Source organism: Pseudophryne corroboree, chromosome 6, assembly GCF_028390025.1.
Source record: "Pseudophryne corroboree isolate aPseCor3 chromosome 6, aPseCor3.hap2, whole genome shotgun sequence".
NCBI lineage: Eukaryota > Metazoa > Chordata > Amphibia > Anura > Myobatrachidae > Pseudophryne > Pseudophryne corroboree.
Genome location: NC_086449.1, coordinates 429,640,972 through 429,664,764, shown reverse-complemented (window position 1 = coordinate 429,664,764; position 23,793 = coordinate 429,640,972). Strand labels below are relative to the sequence as shown.

The following is a 23,793-nucleotide window of genomic DNA, read 5'->3' as shown; positions in this document are numbered from 1 at the left end:
AGGGTGTGCTTGTACACAGTAGTGTGGAAACATCTGTAGATGCATTACGTTGGGAGTGGTTATACATATCAGTGTGGAAGGGGCTGCAGGTGCTTTGCATTGGGTGTGGTTGTTGTACACAGTAGTGTGGAAGTGGCTGCAGATGCTTTGTGTAAGGTGTGGTTGTTGTACATAGTGTGGAAGTGGCTGCAGATGCTTTGTGTAGCATGTGGTTGTTGTGCATAGTAATGTGAGGGGGCTGTGGATGCTTTGCATAGGGTGTGGTTGTTGTACACAGTAGTGTGGAAGTGGCTGTAGATGCTTTGCATTGGGTGTGGCTGTTGTACATAGCAGTGTGGAGGGGCTGTAGATACTTTGCGTTGGGTGTGGTTATTGTGCATAGTAGTGTGGAGGGGCTGTAAATGTTTGCAGTGGCTGCTGTCCATAGTAGTGTGGAGAGGCTGTAGATGCTTTGCAGTGGGTGTGGCTGTTGTACATAGTAGCGTGGAGGGGCTGTAGATGCTTTGCAGTGGGTGTGGCTGTTGTACATAGTAGTGTGGAGGGGATGTAGATGCTTTGCAGTGGCTGTTGTACATAGTAGTGTGGAGGGGCTGTAGATGCTTTGCAGTGGGTGTGGCTGTTGTACATAGTAGTGTGGAGGGGCTGTAGATGCTTTGCAGTGGGTGTGGCTGTTGTACATAGCAGTGTGGAGGGGCTGTAGATGCTTTGCGTTGGGTGTGGTTATTGTGCATAGTAGTGTGGAGGGGCTGTAGATGTTTGCAGTGGCTGCTGTACATAGTAGTGTGGAGGGGCTGTAGATGCTTTGCAGTGGGTGTGGCTGTTGTACATAGTAGTGTGGAGGGGCTGTAGATGCTTTGCAGTGGGTGTGGCTGCTGCACATAGTAGTGTGGAGGGGCTGTAGATGTTTGCAGTGGGTGTGGCTGTTGTACATAGTAGTGTGGAGGGGCTGTAGATGCTTTGCAGTGGGTGTGGCTGTTGTACATAGTAGTGTGGAGGGGCTGTAGATGCTTTGCAGTGGGTGTGGCTGTTGTACATAGTAGTGTGGAGGGGCTGTAGATGCTTTGCAGTGGGTGTGGCTGTTGTGCATAGTAGTGTGGAGGGGCTGTAGATGCTTTGCAGTGGGTGTGGCTGTTGTACATAGCAGTGTGGAGGGGCTGTAGATGCTTTGCGTTGGGTGTGGTTATTGTGCATAGTAGTGTGGAGGGGCTGTAGATGTTTGCAGTGGCTGCTGTACATAGTAGTGTGGAGGGGCTGTAGATGCTTTGCAGTGGGTGTGGCTGTTGTACATAGTAGTGTGGAGGGGCTGTAGATGCTTTGCAGTGGGTGTGGCTGCTGCACATAGTAGTGTGGAGGGGCTGTAGATGTTTGCAGTGGGTGTGGCTGTTGTACATAGTAGTGTGGAGGGGCTGTAGATGCTTTGCAGTGGGTGTGGCTGTTGTGCATAGTAGTGTGGAGGGGCTGTAGATGCTTTGCAGTGGGTGTGGCTGTTGTACATAGCAGTGTGGAGGGGCTGTAGATGCTTTGCGTTGGGTGTGGTTATTGTGCATAGTAGTGTGGAGGGGCTGTAGATGTTTGCAGTGGCTGCTGTACATAGTAGTGTGGAGGGGCTGTAGATGCTTTGCAGTGGGTGTGGCTGTTGTACATAGTAGTGTGGAGGGGCTGTAGATGCTTTGCAGTGGGTGTGGCTGCTGCACATAGTAGTGTGGAGGGGCTGTAGATGTTTGCAGTGGGTGTGGCTGTTGTACATAGTAGTGTGGAGGGGCTGTAGATGCTTTGCAGTGGGTGTGGCTGTTGTACATAGTAGTGTGGAGGGGCTGCAGATGCTTTGCAGTGGGTGTGGCTGTTGTACATAGTAGTGTGGAGGGGCTGAAGATGCTTTGCAGTGGGTGTGGCTGTTGTACATAGTAGTGTGGAGGGGCTGTAGATGCTTTGCAGTGGGTGTGGCTGTTGTACATAGTAGTGTGGAGGGGGCTGTAGATGCTTTGCAGTGGGTGTGGCTGTTGTACATAGTAGTGTGGAGGGGCTGTAGATGCTTTGCAGTGGGTGTGGCTGTTGTACATAGTAGTGTGGAGGGGCTGTAGATGCTTTGCAGTGGGTGTGGCTGTTGTACATAGTAGTGTGGAGGGGCTGTAGATGCTTTGCAGAGGGTGTGGCTGTTGTACATAGTAGTGTGGAGGGGCTGTAGATGCTTTGCAGTGGGTGTGGCTGTTGTACATAGCAGTGTGGAGGGGCTGTAGATGCTTTGCAGTGGGTGTGGCTGTTGTACATAGTAGTGTGGAGGGGCTGTAGATGCTTTGCAGAGGGTGTGGCTGTTGTACATAGTAGTGTGGAGGGGCTGTAGATGCTTTGCAGTGGGTGTGGCTGTTGTACATAGCAGTGTGGAGGGGCTGTAGATGCTTTGCAGTGGGTGTGGCTGTTGTACATGGTAGTGTGGAGGGGCTGTAGATGCTTTGCAGTTGGATTGGCTGTTGTACATAGCAGCGTGGTAGTGGAAGATACTTTGTGTAGGGTGAGTTTTTTGTACATAGTAGTGTCGTTGTAGATGTTTGCATAGGGTGTTATTGATGTACATAGTAGTTTGGAAGTGGCAGATGCTTTGTGTAGGGCAATGGTTCTCAAACTGTGTGCCATGTCACCCTGGGGTGCCTCAGGACACTTGCAGGGGTGCCTCAGGTTGGTTATAGAGAATCAATTCAAATTATTTATGATCAATGTAATAGGCAAAACCAGTGCTTGTAGTTGTCAATCATAAAGTGTGCATATGTTGAGTGTGTGCATGGTATGGTATATGCTGTGTGTGTGTATATATTGTGTGTGTATATATGCTGTGTGTGTATGTATGTATGTATGTATGTATGTATGCTGTGTGTGTATGCTTTTTGTGTGTTTGCGTGTATATACTGTGTGTGTATCCTGTGTGTGTGTGTATGCTTTGTGTGTGTGTGTGTATATGCTATGTGTGTGCTTGCATGCATATGCTGTGTGTGTGTGTGTGTGTGTGTGTGTGTGTGTGTGTGTGTGTGTTATGTGCGGAACCCCCCCCCCCCCCATGAAAATTCTGTGTTTGCCCCTGGAGGGGCTGTAGACAGGGCCGGATTAAGCATTTGGCGGGCCCGGGTCATTTAAGACAGGTGGGCCCACCACCTCTTGTCACCACTGCCCACCTGGCTGTGCCGGCTATATGTGTACCTCCTCACCCCGCATGTCTTGAGTACCCAAAACCCCTCCCTGATAAACCACATTTTTTTCCCAGAGATGTAGACAGCCTTGTCAGTGATATGTATGGATAAGGTACACTGGGGTAAATGTATGATATCGGCACATATCGTGCCGCTATCTCACTTCCCGTTCGTCTCTTTACCAGGGCAAAGCGGAAAGCACTAGCGCCAAGATGTATTAACATCTTGGCTGCCAGAGAGGGGGAGTGAAAACTCCCCCCTCTGGCAATGCCTGTCGGTGGCCACTGTGCATCAGCCTAGTACTGATGCGTTGTGTCTATCCCTTCCAGGCGGCTCACTGGGCATCCGCAAGATCTCGTAAGACCTCACATGCAGCTGAGTGCCAGCCCCCGCCACAGCCAGGGAGTGCTCTGTCCCTGCTGTGGAGTTAGGGCATCACCACCTGCAGCTATTGAAATCGATAGCTGCAGATGTCAGAACAGTCAGTGTCACTGACCATTCATACATTGCCCTGCACACCCCCCTGCTATCTTTTAGATAGCAGTGCCGACATGGACAGGGGAGCATAGCGCCCTTGTCACTGGGCACACCACCGCTATAATACATGGTGAAAAAAACGTATCATAACCTGTGCTGATACCACTCCCCACTATATCATATCATACATCTACCCCGCTGTGCAGTATGTACGCTATATGTAAGGTATATTCTGCAAAAAAAAAATGAAAAAAATAATATATATATATTTATATATATATATATATTTATTTAAAAAAAAAAAACTCCATACCCTCATGAAAAGCCTGTGTTTGTCCCTCTATACCTTGCTCTGTAGAAGAACACAGGATCAGTCAGTCGGCAAGCAGACACTCACTGCCTTTGATGAGACCCTCCCATGATGAGGCTGCTACAGATCTCCTCCACGGGCCAGAGAAACATGTGATGAGCACCACCAATCAGAGCTCAGCATATGCCTCTCTGACTTTTAGTGCAAAGTCTCCTGGGACTTAATCAGCTCCCAGTAATGGACTGCACTTGTGTGCAGTCAGTGTACCCCGAGTCCCGATGCTCAGCATGTACTGTAGCGGCCGGTGCCCATTAATCATTGAGGCTCCGGCAGCCAGGTGAAGCTACAACACTACCCAACTCCCATGTGCCGTGTAGAAACTTTAAAAAAAACACACATCAAACTAAATGCTGACCACGGGGGGGCCCCCAAGACAGATGGGGGGGCCCCAAGACACTAGTGCAGCCCGGAGTTACTTACTCCCTGTGACCTCCCCTTAATCCAGCTGTGGCTGTAGATGCTTTACATTGGGTATGGTTGTTGTACAAGGTAGTGTGGAAAGGCCTCTTGATGCTTTGCATTGGGTGTGGTTATTGTACATAGTAGTGTGAAGGGGCTGTAGATGCTTTGTGTAGGGCGTGGTTGTTGTACATAGGTAGTGTGGAAGTTGCAGATGCTTTGTGTAGGGTGTGGTTGTTGTACTTAGTGTGGAAATGGTTGTAGTATGGAAGTGGATGCAGATGCTTTGTGCAGGGTTTGGTTATTATACTGTACATAGTAGTGTGAAGGGGCTGTAGATGCCTTGTATTGGATGTGGTTGTTGTACACAGTAGTGTGGAAGGGGCTGTAGATGCATTGTACATAGCAGTGCAGAAGGGGCTGTAGATGCTTTGCGTACGGTGTGGTTGTTGTACATAGTAGTATTGACATTGCAGATGCTTTGTGTAGGGTGTGGTTGTTGTACTTAGTGTGGAAATGGTTGTAGATGCTTTGTATAGGGAGTGGTTGTTGTACATAGCTGTATGGATATGGCTGTAGATGCTTTGCGTAGGGTGTGGTTGTTGTACCTAGTAGTATGGAAGTGGCTGCAGATGCTTTGTGCAGGGTTTGGTTATTATACTGTACATAGTAGTGTGAAGGGGCTGTAGATGCCTTGTATTGGATGTGGTTGTTGTACACAGTAGCGTGGAAGGGGCTGTAGATGCTTTGCGTATGGTGTGGTTGTTGTACATAGTAGTGTGGAAGTTGCAGATGCTTTGTGTAGGGTGTGGTTGTTGCACTTAGTGTGGGAATGGCTGTAGATCAGTGGCGGAACTACCACCAGTGCAGGCAGTGCCTTGCACTGGGGCCTGCCACTGTCTAGGGGCCCAAAGCCAGAGCGGCATGTAATGAGTCAAACTGACTCATTACATGCCGCCTGGCTGCCGCTGTGTGCCGCCGAGGAGCGCACCGATTACAAGGGGGGGTGAAGGAGGAAGGTGGAGGAGGGAGCAGCAGCAGCGCTGTGTAATTGGTGGAGGTGCTGCTGCTGCTGGCCCTCTCCTTCACCATAGGCTGCCCTCCGCCTCTGTGAATGCTGGGATGCGCTTCCCAGCATTCACAGCGGCGGAGGGCAGCCTATGGTGAAGGAGAGGGCCAGCAGCAGCAGCGCCTCCTCCAATTACACAGCGCTGCTGCGGCTCCCGAGTCCCCCTCTGTCCTCCTCCTCCTTCTTCTCCCTGGCTGCCCGGGATCTGCCAGAAGCTGTACGAGGAGCCTGAGCCAGCGGAAACAGTAAGTATGTCTATTCTATCTATCTATCTATCTATCTATCTATCTATCTATCTATCTATCTATCTATCCTGCCTTAATGTGTAAAAATGGGACTCTGTCTGCCATAATGTGTAAAAAGGGAGATGCTGTCTGCCGTAATATGTAAAAAAGGGGACGCTGTCTGCCGTAATGTGTAAAAAGGGGGACACTGTCTGCCGTAATGTATAAAAAAGGGATGCTGTCTGCCATAATGTGTAAAAAGGGGACGCTGTCTGCCGTAATGTGTAAAAAGGGAGACACTGTCTGCTGTAATGTAGAAAAAAGGGCACGCTGTCTGCCATAATGTGTAATAAGGGGATGCTGTCTGCCGTAATGTGTAACAAGGGGACGCTGTCTGCCGTAATGTGTAAAAAGGGGAATCTGTCCGCCGTAAGGTGTAAAAGGGGCTCTACCTGGTGTAGTGGTGCTACCGTGCGGCGTAATTTGAATAATGGAGACTACTGTGCACCGTTATATGAACTGGTATTATTTTGTGGCCACACCCCTTACCCACGAAGCCACACCCCTAGTTTTTTTGCTCGCGCCTTCGGGGCGCAATGCCTGTTTTGTCTGGAGTGGGAGGGGGCTGCGATGCCGTTTCTTACACACAGCGCTAAAATGTCTAATTACGGCACTGTTTCTAGGTATCCATTTCCCTGGCCATGAGCAGGTCCCCCTCACCAGATCCTCTCCAGGGGTGAGGGGGTGGACTTGGATGGGATGAGGGGGGCAAAGCACTTTGTTGCACATGGGCCCACCGCTTGCTAGTTCCGCCACTGCTGTAGATGCTTTGTGTAGGGTGTGGTTGTTGTACATAGTAGTGTGGAAGTTGCAGATGCTTTGTGTAGGGTGTGGTTGTTGCACTTAGGGGTGTATTCAGTAACTGTCGGAAGCTGCCGTCTTGTCGGAAAGACGGCAGCTTCCGACAGAAATAGGTCAGAAGGGGTTCCGACCTATTCAATAAGGGCTGATTTTTTTCCAACAAGTCGGGATTTCCCGACTTGTCGGAAAACACGTGGATCCGATAGGATTTGACCTCCTTTCCGACAAACTCTATCCGACTTGAAAACAAGTCAGATTGAGGAGAAGAGACAAGCGGTGCTGCGGGCGGCTGGGGGAACTGAGATCGGCGGTCGGCAAGGGGAGCTGGCTACAGGGGGACATGTCTGCGGTGGTGCGGGGGGAGGTGCTGGAAGGAGAGACCTCTCTTCCTGCAGCACCTCCCCCCGCCGCCACAGACATGTCTCCCCACAGCCAGCTCCCCCCGCCGACCTCCGATCTCTGCTCCCCCCCCCCCCCCGTGGCCCGCAGACACCTCTTTCCCTGCAGCGCCTCCACCCGCCATCCCAGACATGTCCCCCCGCAGCCCTCCAGCCGCTGATCTCTGCTCCCCCCGCTGCCCAGCTTACCCCCGACACCGACCCACTCTCAGCCACCGCCATCTGCACTCCTGGCTGCTGCTATCAGAGCATCCGCAGCCGCTGACAGCAGCGACAGGACAAGACCCTGTGTACAGCCAAATTCGACAGTCGGATTTGGCCGTCCATTGAATAGGGGTTGTTGTACCCGTTCCGACAACTGCATGTCGGAATGGATCCGACTCTTATTGAATATACCCGTTAGTGTGGGAATGGCTGTAGATGCTTTGCGTACGGTGTGGTTGTTGTACATAGCAGTGTGGAAATGGATGTAACGTTTTACACAGGCTCTAGGTGCTTGTATAAGTAGGAGAAAGAGGCTGTTTATGTTTACATTGTAAGTTTGATCTGTACCTTTAGTACACATAATAGGCCATAGCATTATGTTAAACGTAGCTCATATTTGTTTTATATAGTAAGGATGAAGTGACTACAGTATTTGCATAGTGACATATTATAAATATTAAAAGTAGAGCTGTTTTTCTCATCAATAAACTTGAAGGTAGAGTTATTTTTTATAGTGAGACAGATACAGCTGTTCTGCATATGTAAGGTGACTGACTTGCAATTATAATACAGACATCACAAATTTTTGTCCAGTCCTAACTCGGACTTATAAGTGAGAGTTTCTGGGTGGATGTTGGCAGATCAGGGTTTATTTTGTCACAGCTTTACGTCTAAATGTTGGGAGCTATGCATAACATAATGTAATTAAAAATTCTTGGAGTAGTTATTCTTAGTCTGTGACTATTAATTCCCACATCCAGTGAAACAGTTTGGTCATGGTAATTTTGTAGTTTGGTAATGCTATTATTTCCATGCTCAGGGCTCTATTTATGAAATGGAGATAACCCCTTTTTACATCTATCTAGACAGAAAAAAAAGCCTAATTACCCTTTTATTCACTTCATGCAAAAGGTTACTACATGAGATCTAAAATTCCTCTTGCATTCCCTCTGAAATCTGTAAATACCATGGACCCGATTCAGACCTGATCGCTGTTGTGCGTTTTCGCACAGCGGCTGATTATCGATTGACTGCGCATGCATATGCACCGCAATGCGCACGCACGTCGCCAAACAGCGACAAGCTGGTGCGAAAATTTCGATCGCACAGCCATTTGCAAGCTGATTGACATAGAGAGGCCCTTTGTGGGTGGTAACTGCTCATTTTCTGGAAGTGTCAGGAAAAATGCAGGTGTGCCCAAGCGGTTTCTGGGAGGGTGTGTGATGTCAGCTCTGGTCCCGATCAGGCTGTTCTTTTCGCACTGTTGGAGTAAGTCCTGGGCAGCGCATAGACTGCACACACTGGAAAAACCATTTGAGTGGGTTGCGTATGGATTTGCAGCTGTCCGCTGACTGAGGAATTTTATTGCAAGGCGTACACATGCGATCGCATACTTGCATGGGCGAATTTGCACTCCCCCTTGGGCGGCGACTATCTGATCATGGGACAAAAAAATTAGCAGCACATCGATCAGTTCTGAATTAGGCCATATGTCCACTAACCCGTGACACCCCTCAAGTACCCCAAGGCACCCCAGGATACTTAGACACACAGTTTGAGACCCACTGCCCTAATCATCTAAATAGAAATGAATGTGTTATGCTGTACTTTATAATACTAAAATTGTATTTTAAAAATACTTGAAATAATTACCCATGGAAACTTATTATTACTTGGGAGGAATAAAATTAGTTAAAACTTTGTGACTGAAGATGTCATGTGAGGTGGATCATTTTATAATTCAGTTTTGACCTCTATTTTTCCCAATAATAGCTGAGAAAAAAATAAGTTGTGTCACATCAGTGATTATTTTGAAACAGTTATCTCTTGACAATGATACAATGTAAGCACACATATTATTTCAGGAAGGGTACAGTGGGATGCGAAGAAACCATGGAAATATACTGTAGTATGTATGGAGATAGTTCATGTTAAAAGGAACTGATACTTGCAGAAGAAGGGGGTGATTTTTACACAATTTAATAAAAATCCAGTTATCCCACATCTTCATCAAAAAGTGAGGTGAACTGCATAACACATATGTTCGTTCTTCACAGTGGCATACTAGGAAACTAGGTGTTGATAATGATTGCCAATTATATTGGTACAAATACTTTAGCAGCGTGAGGAAACATCAGATTAGCAACTAACATGGCTACGGCTGTGTAAATATATTCCTGGAGTGCTGATTTTTTTAACTTATATACGATGGTGGAAGTGGAAAATGAAAAGTGGTGTATGGGACATTTAAGTGAATGGAATTTGGAAGTGCTGCAAAGTAGTGGGATAAGTGGAAGTGTTGTACGTCAACCACTATATCTATATACAAGACACACACACACACACACACACACACACACACATACTGTATATGAATACAATGTTAATTTTCTTATAAGTCTTTTGATTTAGCTGACATCAATATCTTACCTGGGTCTAGTGCTTCTCCATCAAAGACAGTGTTGACCTTGGTCATTTCCTGTGGGGTAAGCAAATTATCTGTTGTGATTTTCATGTTATTTAGTAACAAAACCATTAACGCATATTTCAAGAATTTCCACAAATAGACTGGTTAATGTACTAAGCGTAGATTATGTAGGACACCTGTCAAAGCCATATGTATTACTAAGAGGTAAAATTGCCTTTCACTGACTAATAACAAATGCTATTTTACCAATACTTGGAAGTATTATTATTCTTAAAAAGGAGATCTATGGTAAGACTTACCGTTGTTAAATCTCTTTCTGCGAGGTACACTGGATTCCACAGGAAATAACATCGGGGTGTAGAGCTGGATCTTGATCCGAGGCACCAACAGGCTAAATCTTTCACTGTTCCCAAGATGCACTGCATCACCTCCTCTATATCCCCGCCTCCAGGCACTGGAGCTCAGTTTTGTTAACCAGTCCAATGCAGTAGCAGGTAAAAGAGACGACAGTAGTTAGTAGGCACATATAACCACATTCTCATGACTGGAGAAGGTACCAGCGGCTAATGCCATACAAACCCAAAGAAGCTAATTGCTAATTGGTGGGCGCCCTGTGGAAATCAGCGTACCTCGCAGAAAGAGATTTAACAATGGTAAGTCTTACCATAAATCTCCTTTTCTGCAGCGGTGTACACTGGTATTCCACAGGAAATAACATCAGGATGTTCTAAAGCAGTTCCTTATGGGAGGGGACGCACTGTAACAGGTACAAGAACCCGGCATCCAAAGGAAACATCCTAGGATGCAGAAGTATCAAAGTCATAGAACCTGATGAACGTGTTCACTGAGGACCATGTAGCCGCCATGCATAATTGTTCTAGGGACGCGCCATGGCGGGCCGCCCAAGAAGGTCCAACAGACAGAGTAGAATGGGCCTTGATAGTAGCAGGAGCTGGAAGTCCAGCCTGTTCATAAGCTTGTGCAATCACCATTCTAATCCATCTGGCCAAGATCTGAATATTTGCAGGCCAGCCACGTTTTGGCAAAACCAAAAAAGACAAAGAGAGAATCAGATCTCTTAAGAGAGGCGGTTCTCTTCACATATATACAGAGAGCCCGTACCACATACAAAGACCGTTCTTTGGAGGACAATAAGGAAAGATAAAGGCCTGGAACCACAATCTCTTGGTTAAGGTGGAAATACGACACCACCTTAGGCAGATAACCAGGGCGAGTTCTAAGAACTGCATGGTCACGGTGAAAAATCAGAAAGGATGACCCACAGGATAAGGCACCCAAGTCTGAAACCCTTCTAGCAGAGGCAATAGCCAGCAAAAATAAAACCTTAAGTGTAAGCCATTTAAGGTTCACAGACTCAAGAGGTTCAAACGGAGACTCTTGTAGGGCATCCAGAAAAACCGACAAATCCCAAGGAGCCACAGGAGCAACATAGGGAGGTTGAATCCGTAAAAATACCCTGAGTGAAAGTATGAACGTCAGGCAAAGTCGCAATTTTTCTCTGAAACCATACCGACAAGGCTGAAGACGAAGGCCGAAACCATACCGACAAGGCCAGACGAAGGCCGAAGTCCAGGCCCTGTTGCAGAAAAGCCAAGAGTTTGGCAGTACTGAACTTGTATGCATCATAATTCTTAGCCACACACCAGGTGAAGTAAAAATTCCAGACCCTATAATAAATCTGAGCCGAAGCCAGTTTACGGGCTTTCAACTTACAGTAGTTTGAATGACTGCCTCAGAAAATCCTTTGGCCCTCAAACTGAAGCTTTAAGAGCCACGCCATCAAAGCCAGTCTGGCCAGATCCTGGTAGACACAAGGGTCCTGAACGAGGAGGCCTGTGCATTGCGGAAGTAGAAGAGGACACTCTCGAGAGACCCTGCAGATCTGAGAACCAATGCCATCTGGCCACGCTGGAGCGATTAGAAGTAGTAATCCTCCTTCTTGCTTGAACTACCTTATTACCCTGGGCAGGAGTGACACGGGAGGGAACATGTATGGCAGCCGAAAGTTCCATGGAATTGCCAATGCGTCCACGAACGCTGCTTGAGGATCCCTTATCCTTGCTCCGAAGACCGGAACCTTGTGATTGTGTCGAGACACCATCATGTCTACATCTGGTAGGCCCCACTTGTCCACTAGGAGTTGAAAGACTTTTGGATGAAGGCTCCACTCTCTGGCGTGTACTTCCTGAGGACTGAGGAAGTCTGCTTCCCAGTTGAGGATCTCTGGAATGAACACTGCCGATATGGCTGGCAGATGGCGTTCCGCCCATAGAAGAATCTTTGACACTTCCATCATTGCCATGTGGCTTCGAGTGCCACCTTGATGATTTATGTACACCACCATGGTTGCGTTGTACGACTGTACTTGAATAGGCCTGTTATGTACCAAAGGCAGGGCCAGTTTCAGAGCATTGAACACTGCCCACAACTCCAGAAGTTTTATCGGAAGGAGAGATTCCTCCCTGGTCCACCGACCCTGAAGAGAGTGTTGCTCCAACACCAGGCCCCAACCCCGCAGACTGGCATCTGTCGTTAGGAGGACCCAGTTGGAGATCCAGAAGGGACAACCCCTGCTCAATCGTTGGTCTGGATACACCAGCTCAGAGACAGACGAACTTCCGAAGTCAAGGAAATCATGTGAGACCTGATTCGGTGAGGCAGGCCATCCCACTTGGAAAGGATTAACCTCTGCAGAGGGCGAGAATGAAATTGAGTGTACTCTACCATGTCGAAAGCCGACACCATGAGGCCTAGTACTTGCATCGCCGAGTGTATTGATACACGAGGGTGAGAGAGGAGGCATCGTATCCTGTCCTTAAGTTTCAGGACCTTCTCAGCAGACAAGAACAACCGTTGGTTGAGTGTGTCCAGTAAGCCCCCAGGTGTACCATGCTCTGAGCAGGAACCAGCGAGGATTTCTTCCAGTTGATGAGCCACCCGTGGGCTTGCAGGAATTGGACCGTCAGCCCCAGATGATGGAGAACCACCTCTGGGGAGTTCGCCAGGATTAACAAGTCGTCTATATACGGCAGGATCCTGATACACCGATGGCGTAGAAGGGCCGTCATGACCGCCATGACCTTGGTGAAGATTCGCGGAGCCAAGGTCAGTCCAAAAGGCAAGGCCTGGAATTGATAATGTAGAGTGCCAATAGCAAACCGCAGATATTGCTGATGCGACATGGCAATAGGTATATGTAGGTAAGCATCCTGAATGTCCAGGGATACCATATAGTCCTTGGGCTCCAAGGCCAGAACAACAGAGTAAAGAGTTTCCATACGAATTTGGAAACCTTCACAAATTTGTTCAAAGACTTGAGGTTGAGAATGGGCCGTGAGGTTCCATTCGGTTTCGGAACTAGGAACAGCATTGAACAGTACCCCCTGCCTCTCTGAGCCGGAGGCACCAGCACTATCACTCCTGTTTCCAGGAGGGATTGCACCACCAAATGTAGAGTTTTTGCTTTTAACGGATACGAAGGGATATTTGTCGAGCAAAACTGGCGAGGGGGACGTTTCTTGAAAGAGATGGCATATCCGTAAGTGATGACTTCCCTCACTCAGGCATCTGAAGTGGTCTGTAACCATACATGGGTGAACGATAGAAGTCAGCCTCCCACCCTGGGGTCCCCCAGGGGGAGGCCCGCCCCGTCATGCAGCAGGCTTGTCTGGTTTGGAATCAGGCTGATGGGCAGCCCAGGAACATTTAGGTTTGAGCTTAGAGGTTTTGGAAGTGTGAGCCTGTTTCGGGTACGCCTGACCCTTTGCTTTACTTGGAGGTCAAAAGGAACGAAAGGGGGTACAGTTAGCCGAAGGATTAGTACTCGGCAGACATGCAGTTTTAGCAGATGCTAAGTCAGCAACAGACTTGTTCAGATCTTCCCCAAAAAGGATGTTTCCCTTAAAAGGGATCACCTCCAAGATCTTTTTAGAGTCCAGATCCACAGACCAGGACCGCAACCACAGAGTCCGGCGAGCCAGAATGGACGTAGTAGATGCTTTGGCTGCCAGCACACCGGCATCAGAGGCCTCCTGTATGTAATGAGAGGATGTGGTAATATATGAAAGACACTGTCTGGCATTATCAGAAAAATTAGAAGGTAGCTCCGCTTCAACTTCTTGAACCCAGGCTTCAATAGCTTTTGCAGCCCAAGAAGCCACTATAGTAGGTCTACACACAGCACCCGTAAGAGTGTAAATAGACTTCAAGCAACCCTCCACACGCTTATCAGTCGGTTCCTTCAGAGAGGTGACGGTAGTGACAGGCAGAGTAGAAGACATCACCAGACGTGCAACATGTGAGTCCACCGGAGGTGGTGTTTCACAATTTTTACTTAACTCTGCAGCGAGGGGATAACAACAGGGATAATTTCTTTCCTGGAGACTCCCAGGATTCCTGACGTCAACTAAATGGTCAGAATGTGGCAAAACTAAATTAGTAACCTTCTGAAGTTTGAACTTATCAGGTTTCTAAGACGTATCTGGAGGTTCAGTTTCATCATCGATCTGAAGAATCAATTTGATAGCCTCCAAGAGGTCAGGAACATCCACCTGTGTTGTAGATTCCCCATCAGAAGCATCTACATCAGTGTCTGATGGGTTAGTATATACGCCGTCTTCATCGGATGAAGTATCCGAAACATGCGTGGATTGTGAGGAAGAAATGGCCAGCTTAGATGACCCTTTGATCCTAGGGGGGCGAGAGTCAGGCTTTTGTTTAACCAATGACTGATTTAACTGCTGTAACTAAGTCGACAGAGAATCCACCCATGGTGGATTTACAACAGGGACAATATGTGATTGTACAGGCACAGGAGGTCCCACAAAGGGCACAAGTCTCGTTACTAGCGGAGTCAGTAAATCAGAAAAAGCAGCCCAAAGTGGGTCTTGGTGTGCCACCGGTGCTGCAGGCCTCCGTACAGAACCCCCAATACCTGGACCCTCAGCTGGAATATTTTCCTCAGATAAATCCGTGGCGTCAGCACTGCATGACGCAGGATCAGCCACGGATCGCCCGTTCTGTGACGTAGACATTTTTGGAGAATGTAGCTCTAGGACGTAACAGTACAATATAGCCAGACACATTACCTGACAAAAATCTTCTGTGGAGTGTGATTGCAAATGCAGATCACAAACAAAGGATTTAAGTGGTATATCGTAACTGAAATACACAGAGAAAAATACCAAGCAGTATATCATTTGAAACACTATATATATACAACCCTGATGCACTTAGCCCCCGTCAGGGTACAGAATATAGGGATAGCAATATGAGTGAGATACACGGAATAGGAACCACACAACAGCTATTGGCACACACAGTCACATACTGTATACAATGCAGAAATTATTACAAACAACAATAAAACTGCACTGGACAAGCAATACTAAGTAAAGCTATGTATGTATACAGATATAACAATGCACAGTAAATACTGGATGTACAGTATATCACAGGACACTTGTACTAAATATCCCTATAGTTATGCACTTGTTCTTAACTAACACTGTCTAAATGACATGTAGAATACTTAAGTGTCCTGTAAATGCACAGCACTGATGAGGCAGGCAGCTTTACAGAGGAGACAGTGCCCAGCAGTCCCAGAATCAGCGCAGCTCTGTGTAATGGCGCCCAAACGCTGACAGGGAGTGAGGGATAGAGAGAGATCCAGCTCCAGGGCGGTAACATCTGCTGTAGATGGTGCCTGGGGCTGGGGGTGGGGCTACAGGTCAGAGCCTTTTCCCCTCTGCTGGACTTCACCACCAGGTACTATGGAGCCTATACTAAACGGATTTGAGTAAATCCGACCTGTGCTGCTTGCCCTGGTGGATATAGCGGGGTCACTGCACGGCCACGGTGTCCACGCCAGTGGCGCGGTCTATCTCCGGAGACCGCGACCGGATTGCGATTTCGGCGGGTCCTGCTTGGGGAACCCTCTTGCCTCCTCCCTATCATGCGGCCACACGATCCTGGAGAGCAGCGGCGGTATGTGTGCCTGATGAGACCGGAACGCCTCCGCTGTAAGCACCCTGATAATGTCAGTATTATCTTAGACAGCAAAGCTATACCCCTTTGTACACTATTACCGTTGAGCCGCTATGGCCGCTAGACTACGTGCACGTGCTACGCACTTTGTACGCTATTTGCGTACAGAGTCCTGCACGTGGTACGCACTTGGCGTACGCACGCTGCGCTGAGTGTACGGAGTACACACAGCGAGCGCACACACAATGGATAACCTTTAAACCGTGTTAATGTTACAATGTAATGATATGCTTATACTTTAAACCTTTGGCAGCAAAGTACTGCAACAATGTTATACCTTTAAACCTTAAGTAGCGCTGGCGATACAAAGTATCCGCAGTGCATACACCTTATCAATGCTATACACCTTATACAGATAAATCTACTTTAAAGCCCATGCAGGAAAGTGAAAACACAACACTGATTTGTAGTTTAAACCACACAGGGTTCTAAAGCCACCGTGGATTGATTCCAAAAGATATAACAGTACAATTTATACACTACAGGCTAACAAGTAAATCTAAACAGAAATAATGGCTACAGAGAATGTACGTACGTGAGAATATTCACAAGCGCAACCCGAACTCGGTCCTCCGCTGGTCATACAGATAGCGTTTAGAGTCTTCTGACTGGCCAGGCAACAATGGTCCTTATATACACAACATGCATACACAATACAATGGTCACTGTAATCTCATTGTTCATTGGACACAGAGATATGCCTCTACATTACAGCAAAGGTCATAGGTGGATTTGAAAAGGTAGGCGATGTCTTTTCCAACTGCTCTTGTGGGTGGTATCCTCTGGATTCCCGCCGCATATGTAATTTACAGTAACTACAGTTAATGTTCATAATCTACTTTTGCACATAACTATACGCAGGAGCAAGCGATCTTTCTCTAACCAACACCGGAATGTTACCCTCAAAATACCCTACAGCTGGATACTAAACATCACCTTCCAACCTTTATCTGACCCTTCCTATCATGCAAAGGCGAATCTCTTTGTCCAGGAACTGTTTAAACTAACAATACTCGCTGTCATGGTCTAGGGGAACTATATCTAAAATGTACGCTATATGGGTTAAATATGCTATGTTCTAATAACACGCTACACGCTCACAAACTCCACCGTAAATACCCATATCATGCGCATGATCGCCGAAGCGATCTTACGCAACTTGCGGATATGTGCACGCACAGCGGACTGAGTGCACGAGCAGTGGGCATGTGCATGGGGTTAGTACAAGGCATATGTATTATGATATTTTTCGACTTTGACAGTCCACCCTTTGGCAGTCAATAATAACTGCCACTATCTAAACAGAAAAATATACACTACAATATCTATAAATGATTGGGTGGTAGGAGGAGAGGAGTAGGCAGGAAATGTATGACCTAGTGGGATAGTAAAAACATGTATGTATGAAATTCATGTCTGAGGGGCATGTATCATCGTGCCGTACATGTTCTAGATAAGCTTAGAGGTATTGAGAAGTATACATTAAATCCTTCTTATCCCGTATTAAGGGTCTGTAAGTGGGCCAACAAATACTACCGAGCTCTTTTCGGCTTCTTGTTCCAACAATTGGGGTGCACATTTAGTTGATGATACATGGAGGGGGAAAAACATGTGAATGCTAATATATGTATCTATATCACCTGTCGACTAGGTGCGTCACTGCCTGAAGGTTCTAGAGATGAAGATAAGACACGTATCACAAATACATTCACATAATAATGTGTGCCATCGTCCTTGGGTGTTGATTGAAGTCTTGTCCGGATGGGTGTATCCTTGCTGTGGGTGGTAATCAAAGTCTTTCAAGTGTCCATAAAAAGTCTTTAAATTGTCTATCAAAGTCTTTAGAATGTCCATCAAAGTCTTCTTCCGAATGGATGTATTTTTGCTTGGGAGAAAAACAAAGGAGAAACGGGTGAAAGAAACGTACCGTGGAATCACGTCTTATCACAACATTGTCTCAATTGATGGGTCATAAATTAAATCAGTTTGTGTAACAATGCCCTCGCTCCTCAAACTCATCACTTTGGTACTGCGCTTGCACTGCATTAAAATCCGAACACATCTAAATATTAAACCAATCATTACGACGACTCCCAGGATACATAAGAGAAACTTTCCTACACTCACGATAACATTTTGAGCCCATTCTCCTAAACCAGAGAACCAATTGCGTGGGTTCAACCATGAGACCCAGCTGGTCAGTTCAGTACTCACAGCAGTAAGGGTAAGGTTGTGTCTCCTTCGGAACTTCCATTTCAACTGCAAGATATCGTCCATCTTTTGATCTATGAACTCGGTTGGGTCATCAGTGCTGTTTGTAATGTACGTGCAGCACTTCACACCATACTGAGTTGCTAGGGTGACACAATACCCAAAACTACACAAAATCTGCTAGAAGCGCCTAATCGGATAGTTTTTAAAGCAACATCACGAGCGCTGCCAAAAAAGCATTGTGTATATGCTTAATTGATTACTGAGAACATGGGGAGAAGAATTGGCTGCGCTTGTAATGTGGCCAAAAAAAAAAACCAACCTGGTTAATGGAGAGCTGACAAACACAAAAATGATAATAAAAATTGTTTATTTAAAATATAAATATACCAATGAAATTAGCACAATATCCTGAAATATTGATTATATAGGTGTACTCTGAGCTGACCCTAAATATCAAACAACAAGTAGCAGCATTGATACAATTATTAGATGATTATGAGAGAAAGTTATAACAATAATGTAACAAACATGTGGCTTCTCACTGAGATCAATCATTCACAGAATTCATGAGATTAATATTATCTAGGAGTACAGAGGCAGCATGTACTCCGAGAAATAGGAGAGTCCCAACAGCAAATGGTTTAGCTTGAGGAAAAATGATTAGCTTATCTCTTAAGGGCTATTTGTACCGGGCGTCCCCGGTAAGATCCAGTAATGCCCTTTTGATGGATAAATGATTCTAGCAGACTGCCCTAATGGGAGCTATTCCCGTATGCTGGGAAATAGCTCTGCTTTAACCGGCTTTATTTCCAGGGATCTCCCGTGAGCTGGTAGAAATCCTTTAAAGTGCCCACTTACGTGCAGTTAGGAGTAACAGGTCCCTTGCCGTTAATTGCTTAATTAGCAGAGCAGAAAGTACTTGCCGTGCAGCGAAGTTTTTCCAGAATGGGCAGGTGTGAAGAGATGAATGAGCACACTGGAGCTGAAGTGTCCGTGCTCGGCAACCGCCGCTGGCAGCAGGGGAAAGCCGCTCAGTGAGAAGCGCTGATCGGAGCCGTCCGTAGTGGATGCTTGAAATGCCGGAGTTCAATGGGTCAGCAATCAGAGGGATGGTGGGAGGAGCCTAACGTAATCGTGACAAAACGCGTTAGGCTCCTCCCACCATCCCTCTGATTGCTGACCCATTGAACTCCGGCATTTCAAGCATCCACTACGGACGGCTCCGATCAGCGCTTCTCACTGAGCGGCTTTCCCCTGCTGCCAGCGGCGGTTGCCGAGCACGGACACTTCAGCTCCAGTGTGCTCATTCATCTCTTCACACCTGCCCATTCTGGAAAAACTTCGCTGCACGGCAAGTACTTTCTGCTCTGCTAATTAAGCAATTAACGGCAAGGGACCTGTTACTCCTAACTGCACGTAAGTGGGCACTTTAAAGGATTTCTACCAGCTCACGGGAGATCCCTGGAAATAAAGCCGGTTAAAGCAGAGCTATTTCCCAGCATACGGGAATAGCTCCCATTAGGGCAGTCTGCTAGAATCATTTATCCATCAAAAGGGCATTACTGGATCTTACCGGGGACGCCCGGTACAAATAGCCCTTAAGAGATAAGCTAATCATTTTTCCTCAAGCTAAACCATTTGCTGTTGGGACTCTCCTATTTCTCGGAGTACATGCTGCCTCTGTACTCCTAGATAATATTAATCTCATGAATTCTGTGAATGATTGATCTCAGTGAGAAGCCACATGTTTGTTACATTATTGTTATAACTTTCTCTCATAATCATCTAATAATTGTATCAATGCTGCTACTTGTTGTTTGATATTTAGGGTCAGCTCAGAGTACACCTATATAATCAATATTTCAGGATATTGTGCTAATTTCATTGGTATATTTATATTTTAAATAAACAATTTTTATTATCATTTTTGTGTTTGTCAGCTCTCCATTAACCAGGTTGGTTTTTTTTTTTGGCCACATTACAAGCGCAGCCAATTCTTCTCCCCATGACACAATACCCGCCTGTCACCGCTGTGATATAATTTAGAACCATCCTGTGCTGGATCAGTTCCGTTTTGTAAGCTTGCAATTCCCTCCCAGTATACCTGAAGGTGTCATCATACATCTCGGTGATATTGTCTATCAGGTTCGCTAGCGCATGAATATACCTAAAATTTATAATTCCTCTGGCGGTACGGGTGATATCTAGCGCGAGTAGGAATTGAATCCCGGTGGATTCGTGGATCAAATCAGAGGCTGCGTGCTCTGTCCTATCTATAAGGTGTCTCTTAACGATGTGTTCAGAATGAGTGTGAGTGTAAGGAGCTTGAGCATTGCGGTGAACGTCTTTCATCTTATTATGGGTTATGGTCATTACTTCTGGCAACACTCTTCCAATGTAACACAATCCCTCTGAGTTTGGGGCAAGCCACTTATACGCCTTCCTCCTGCATATGAAATATGCATCATATGGGACAGAATATGACATTACCATATTGCAAACCTTCCAGGTGAAAAATCCTATCCCTAACTCTCTCATCTGTTTAGTACACGTATCAGGATGTATGATATGCGCACAGTACCCTGGAGATACCTCTCCAACCCGCATGGTCCTACTTCCTAGAGTATACCTGTACCGAAAATATCTTCCAACGTCGGCTATTTGGCGTATAAGTTCTGAGTCTACAGGCATTCTATCGGCTCTGTGTGAAAATGCCATGGTTTGGTTATTCCATGTCACTTCCCAATTTCCCGGCTTTCGGGGATTGGAAATGTTGAAACATACTAAGGATCTATCCACATGATATTGGTGGAGCTTCAAACTAGGGGGCCTAGAAATATTAAATTTCTTGTCCACCGGTCTCCCACCCCTTAATTCAAGTACCTCATCTATTGTTAAGGGATACGGTACTAGTCCTAACTTGCTCTGACCTTGAGGTACTTGTGAGCACACCCAGCATTCTGTTTGGTTTAAAACCTTACCCACTAATGAGTGATAGTCACTCAATGGATGACGGTCCATGTTGATATTAAGGCTGGACTGACATCTCTGGATGCACCCGTCCTCAACTATGTTTTCACAGTTTCTACAAATACAATTTTCCTCAGCCAATAACCCTTCACAGTGCCTCCTAGTTTCATGACTACCAGATCGTTTTCTGATACTCGCCTTTGCTCTGTGAATGTGTTGCTCTTGGAATTCTACAAATCCGTCCTTGCCATCAGAACCCATTCCAGATCCTTTCTCGACCTCTCTGGTACTCTCAACGAAACAGACTGCTCTGGTCAACAACAGGGTCAACAGGAAAACCCAGAATGCAGTCTCTTGGGGTAAGTCCATCTTGTTAAGGGAAGAGGAAAAGAATGAGAAGGGGGAGGAAAGGAGGGTGATGGGAGGTGAAGAAAATAATAAAAGGGAAAAAGAAAACTGGTACGACAACCGCCTCTAGTCTTGTTGTTCTCCTTGCTCAGTTGCCGTCTCAACAATGCTGCCTCTCAGTCTTCCCGGAACAGACACTCCAGTGATACGATATTCTTTCCGAGTCAGCGACCTTTCTGTAGGGAGCATAAATCCTGCATTACAATGTGTTTAACTGTTGTGTGAAATAAACCATCCGTAGAACATGAAAAAACAAAAAGAGAGAGAGAATAATAAAAAGAAAATTTGTCAGATTTGCGTTCACCATCAGGCTGTCACACCATCACGTCTATCGGTATCTCTGCACAGTCTTCCTCCACCAGTATTTCCACTCTCCACCCTCTGTGCATGGCCAGGCACAATGATGCTGGTGAGATATACTGGGGCTGGGAAGACCTCTGAAAAGACCGAGTAGACATGTGACGTTTGAGCTGTAGTTCTGTCGGTGAACGTCCGAGATGAAAAAGGAAACTTTAAAGATAAATCACAGAGTTTACCTGGCCGCCCCTGTATCTACAAGGAATGATCTACCAACTACATCAACTGTGACCTCAGGTTTACTACCTAGGCTAGCAATCAATTTCACTGGCTGCAGACTACAGGTGTGGCCCAAAATTTTTCCTATGTGATCCCTGATCCCAATTACGTGTGTCATACTGTGAGTCATGTTCTGGTCTAGGGGGTCGATATACCTTATGTGGGTCTTTAAAATTACAGTTCCGTGCATAATGTCCTTCCTTCTGACATTTATAACATTTTACCACATACGACTTACCATCAGGGGTCTGGGGTTTAGGCTGATGTGGCTTCGTTGTCAGGGCTTTTATACTTACTGTCATCAGCTTATCCCCCTGTGACTCCCTGTGCCTAATGATGTTCCGATCATGCTCAATAGCGGACTCTCTTAATGCAGCCACCGTGATACCTCTCCAACTTGGTTGAGTGGTTTGTACCCTTGTTCTCAACGTTTCCTTTAAACCGTCCATTAATACGGACTCCGCTACCTCCCTATGATGCACGTTTTCCTTAATGTCCGCAACCCCAGTGTATCTAGCCATTTCCTGCAGTGCTCGATGGAAATAGTCAGAAGCAGTTTCACCTTCTATTTGTCTAATGGAGAAGATTTTATTCCACTTGACAACAGTTGGGAAATATACTCCTAACTGCAGATTGATCTGTTTTACGTTCTCCTGATTGTATTCATCAGTGAGAGGTACCTCATCTAATTTACAATCGGCAATGAATTTCACAGGGTCAATATTAGAGGGCAAACATGCCCGTAGCACTGTCCGCCAATCTTTGTTATTGGGTTCGGTGGCGTTACCTAGTTCTCTAATAAACCTCTGACATGCGGCTAGATCTTTCCTGGGATCGGGAAATTCAGACATAATTGTCCTCAATTCTGTCCGGGACCAGGGGCAATGCATAGCAATGTTCCTGACGGGAGTGATTCCCAGAGCGTCAGTCTTCCCATTGGGGACTGCTATCACCCTGACAGGATTCAGTTCAATTACATCATTCTGGGTTGCTTCTACAATGTGAGGTGCAATTGTCTCTGCATAATGTACTGTACCGTACTTACCTGTGGACACGACCTCACCTGTCCCTCCGCTAGGGGCCTTTGCTACTGCTCTTACTGGTTGGGCCGTGCCTACTTGTGTGTCTTGTATGGTGGCTGCTAGAGAGAGTGCCGATATCGTGGTGGGCTCATCTTCTTGGTCGCAGTCCTGAGGGAAGTTTAAGATGGGATACAACTTGCACGGGTTAGTATTAATACATTTATTAAGTTCACTCTTATCATATATTAGTACGCCATTCTCTGTAGCCACTTTCTCTCCTGTGATGTACGGTGGTGGTGGTGCAGTTGCTATCAGTTTCCTGCTAGGGTTGGAACCAGCCGCTTGAGCTAATCCCCTTTGCATATCACCCTCCTGTTGCCATAAATGTAAACAATCATAATGTCTAATCCTTTGTTTTCTGGATCTTATTAGACATATCCTTCTCCTTAAATTTTGCAACACCTCAGGACTAAAACTGCCTACCCTAGGCAACGGTTCCCTATCTTCCACAGTCACACGTTCCCATTCATTGCATAAGACCTCTGCGTGTGATCCATATTTCTCACACATTATGTACCTCGCCGACCCTTTGGGCCGCGGAATATCAGCCTGAACCCTGGTTGATCGTCCCTTACTTGAGCAACTGGCCCCCATTCTTTGCAGGTATTGCCTTCTCAGCTAATTCCTACAAAAACCAAATTACTCAGAGGTAAGGCGACGGTGAAAGTTCTCCGAGCGCTCTCACCCACTCACGCCCACGTTGGCCAATACACCTACACACTGTCCTCAGCGCTGGTCGTACCCAACCTAGGGCCCTACGTAACCTCTATTTACTGAGAGTGTGTGGGAGTGACTTACCCTTCCCAGTAAATATCAGTCGTTGGAGATTTCCTGAGTGACCAGCGAAACTCCCTTAAAATAAAAAAAC

General features: G+C 46.5%; 1 protein-coding gene across 1 annotated transcript in view; it reads right to left on the bottom strand.

Annotated features, from left to right (window-relative positions):
- CDHR3 (cadherin related family member 3) overlaps positions 1-23,793 on the bottom strand; it is a 134,028-nt gene that overhangs the window by 849 nt on the left and 109,386 nt on the right. Inside the window, exon 18 of the mRNA XM_063929989.1 lies at positions 9,612-9,660. Within this exon, the coding sequence (XP_063786059.1) occupies positions 9,612-9,660 (49 nt within the window). The remainder of the gene's footprint in view (positions 1-9,611; positions 9,661-23,793) is intronic.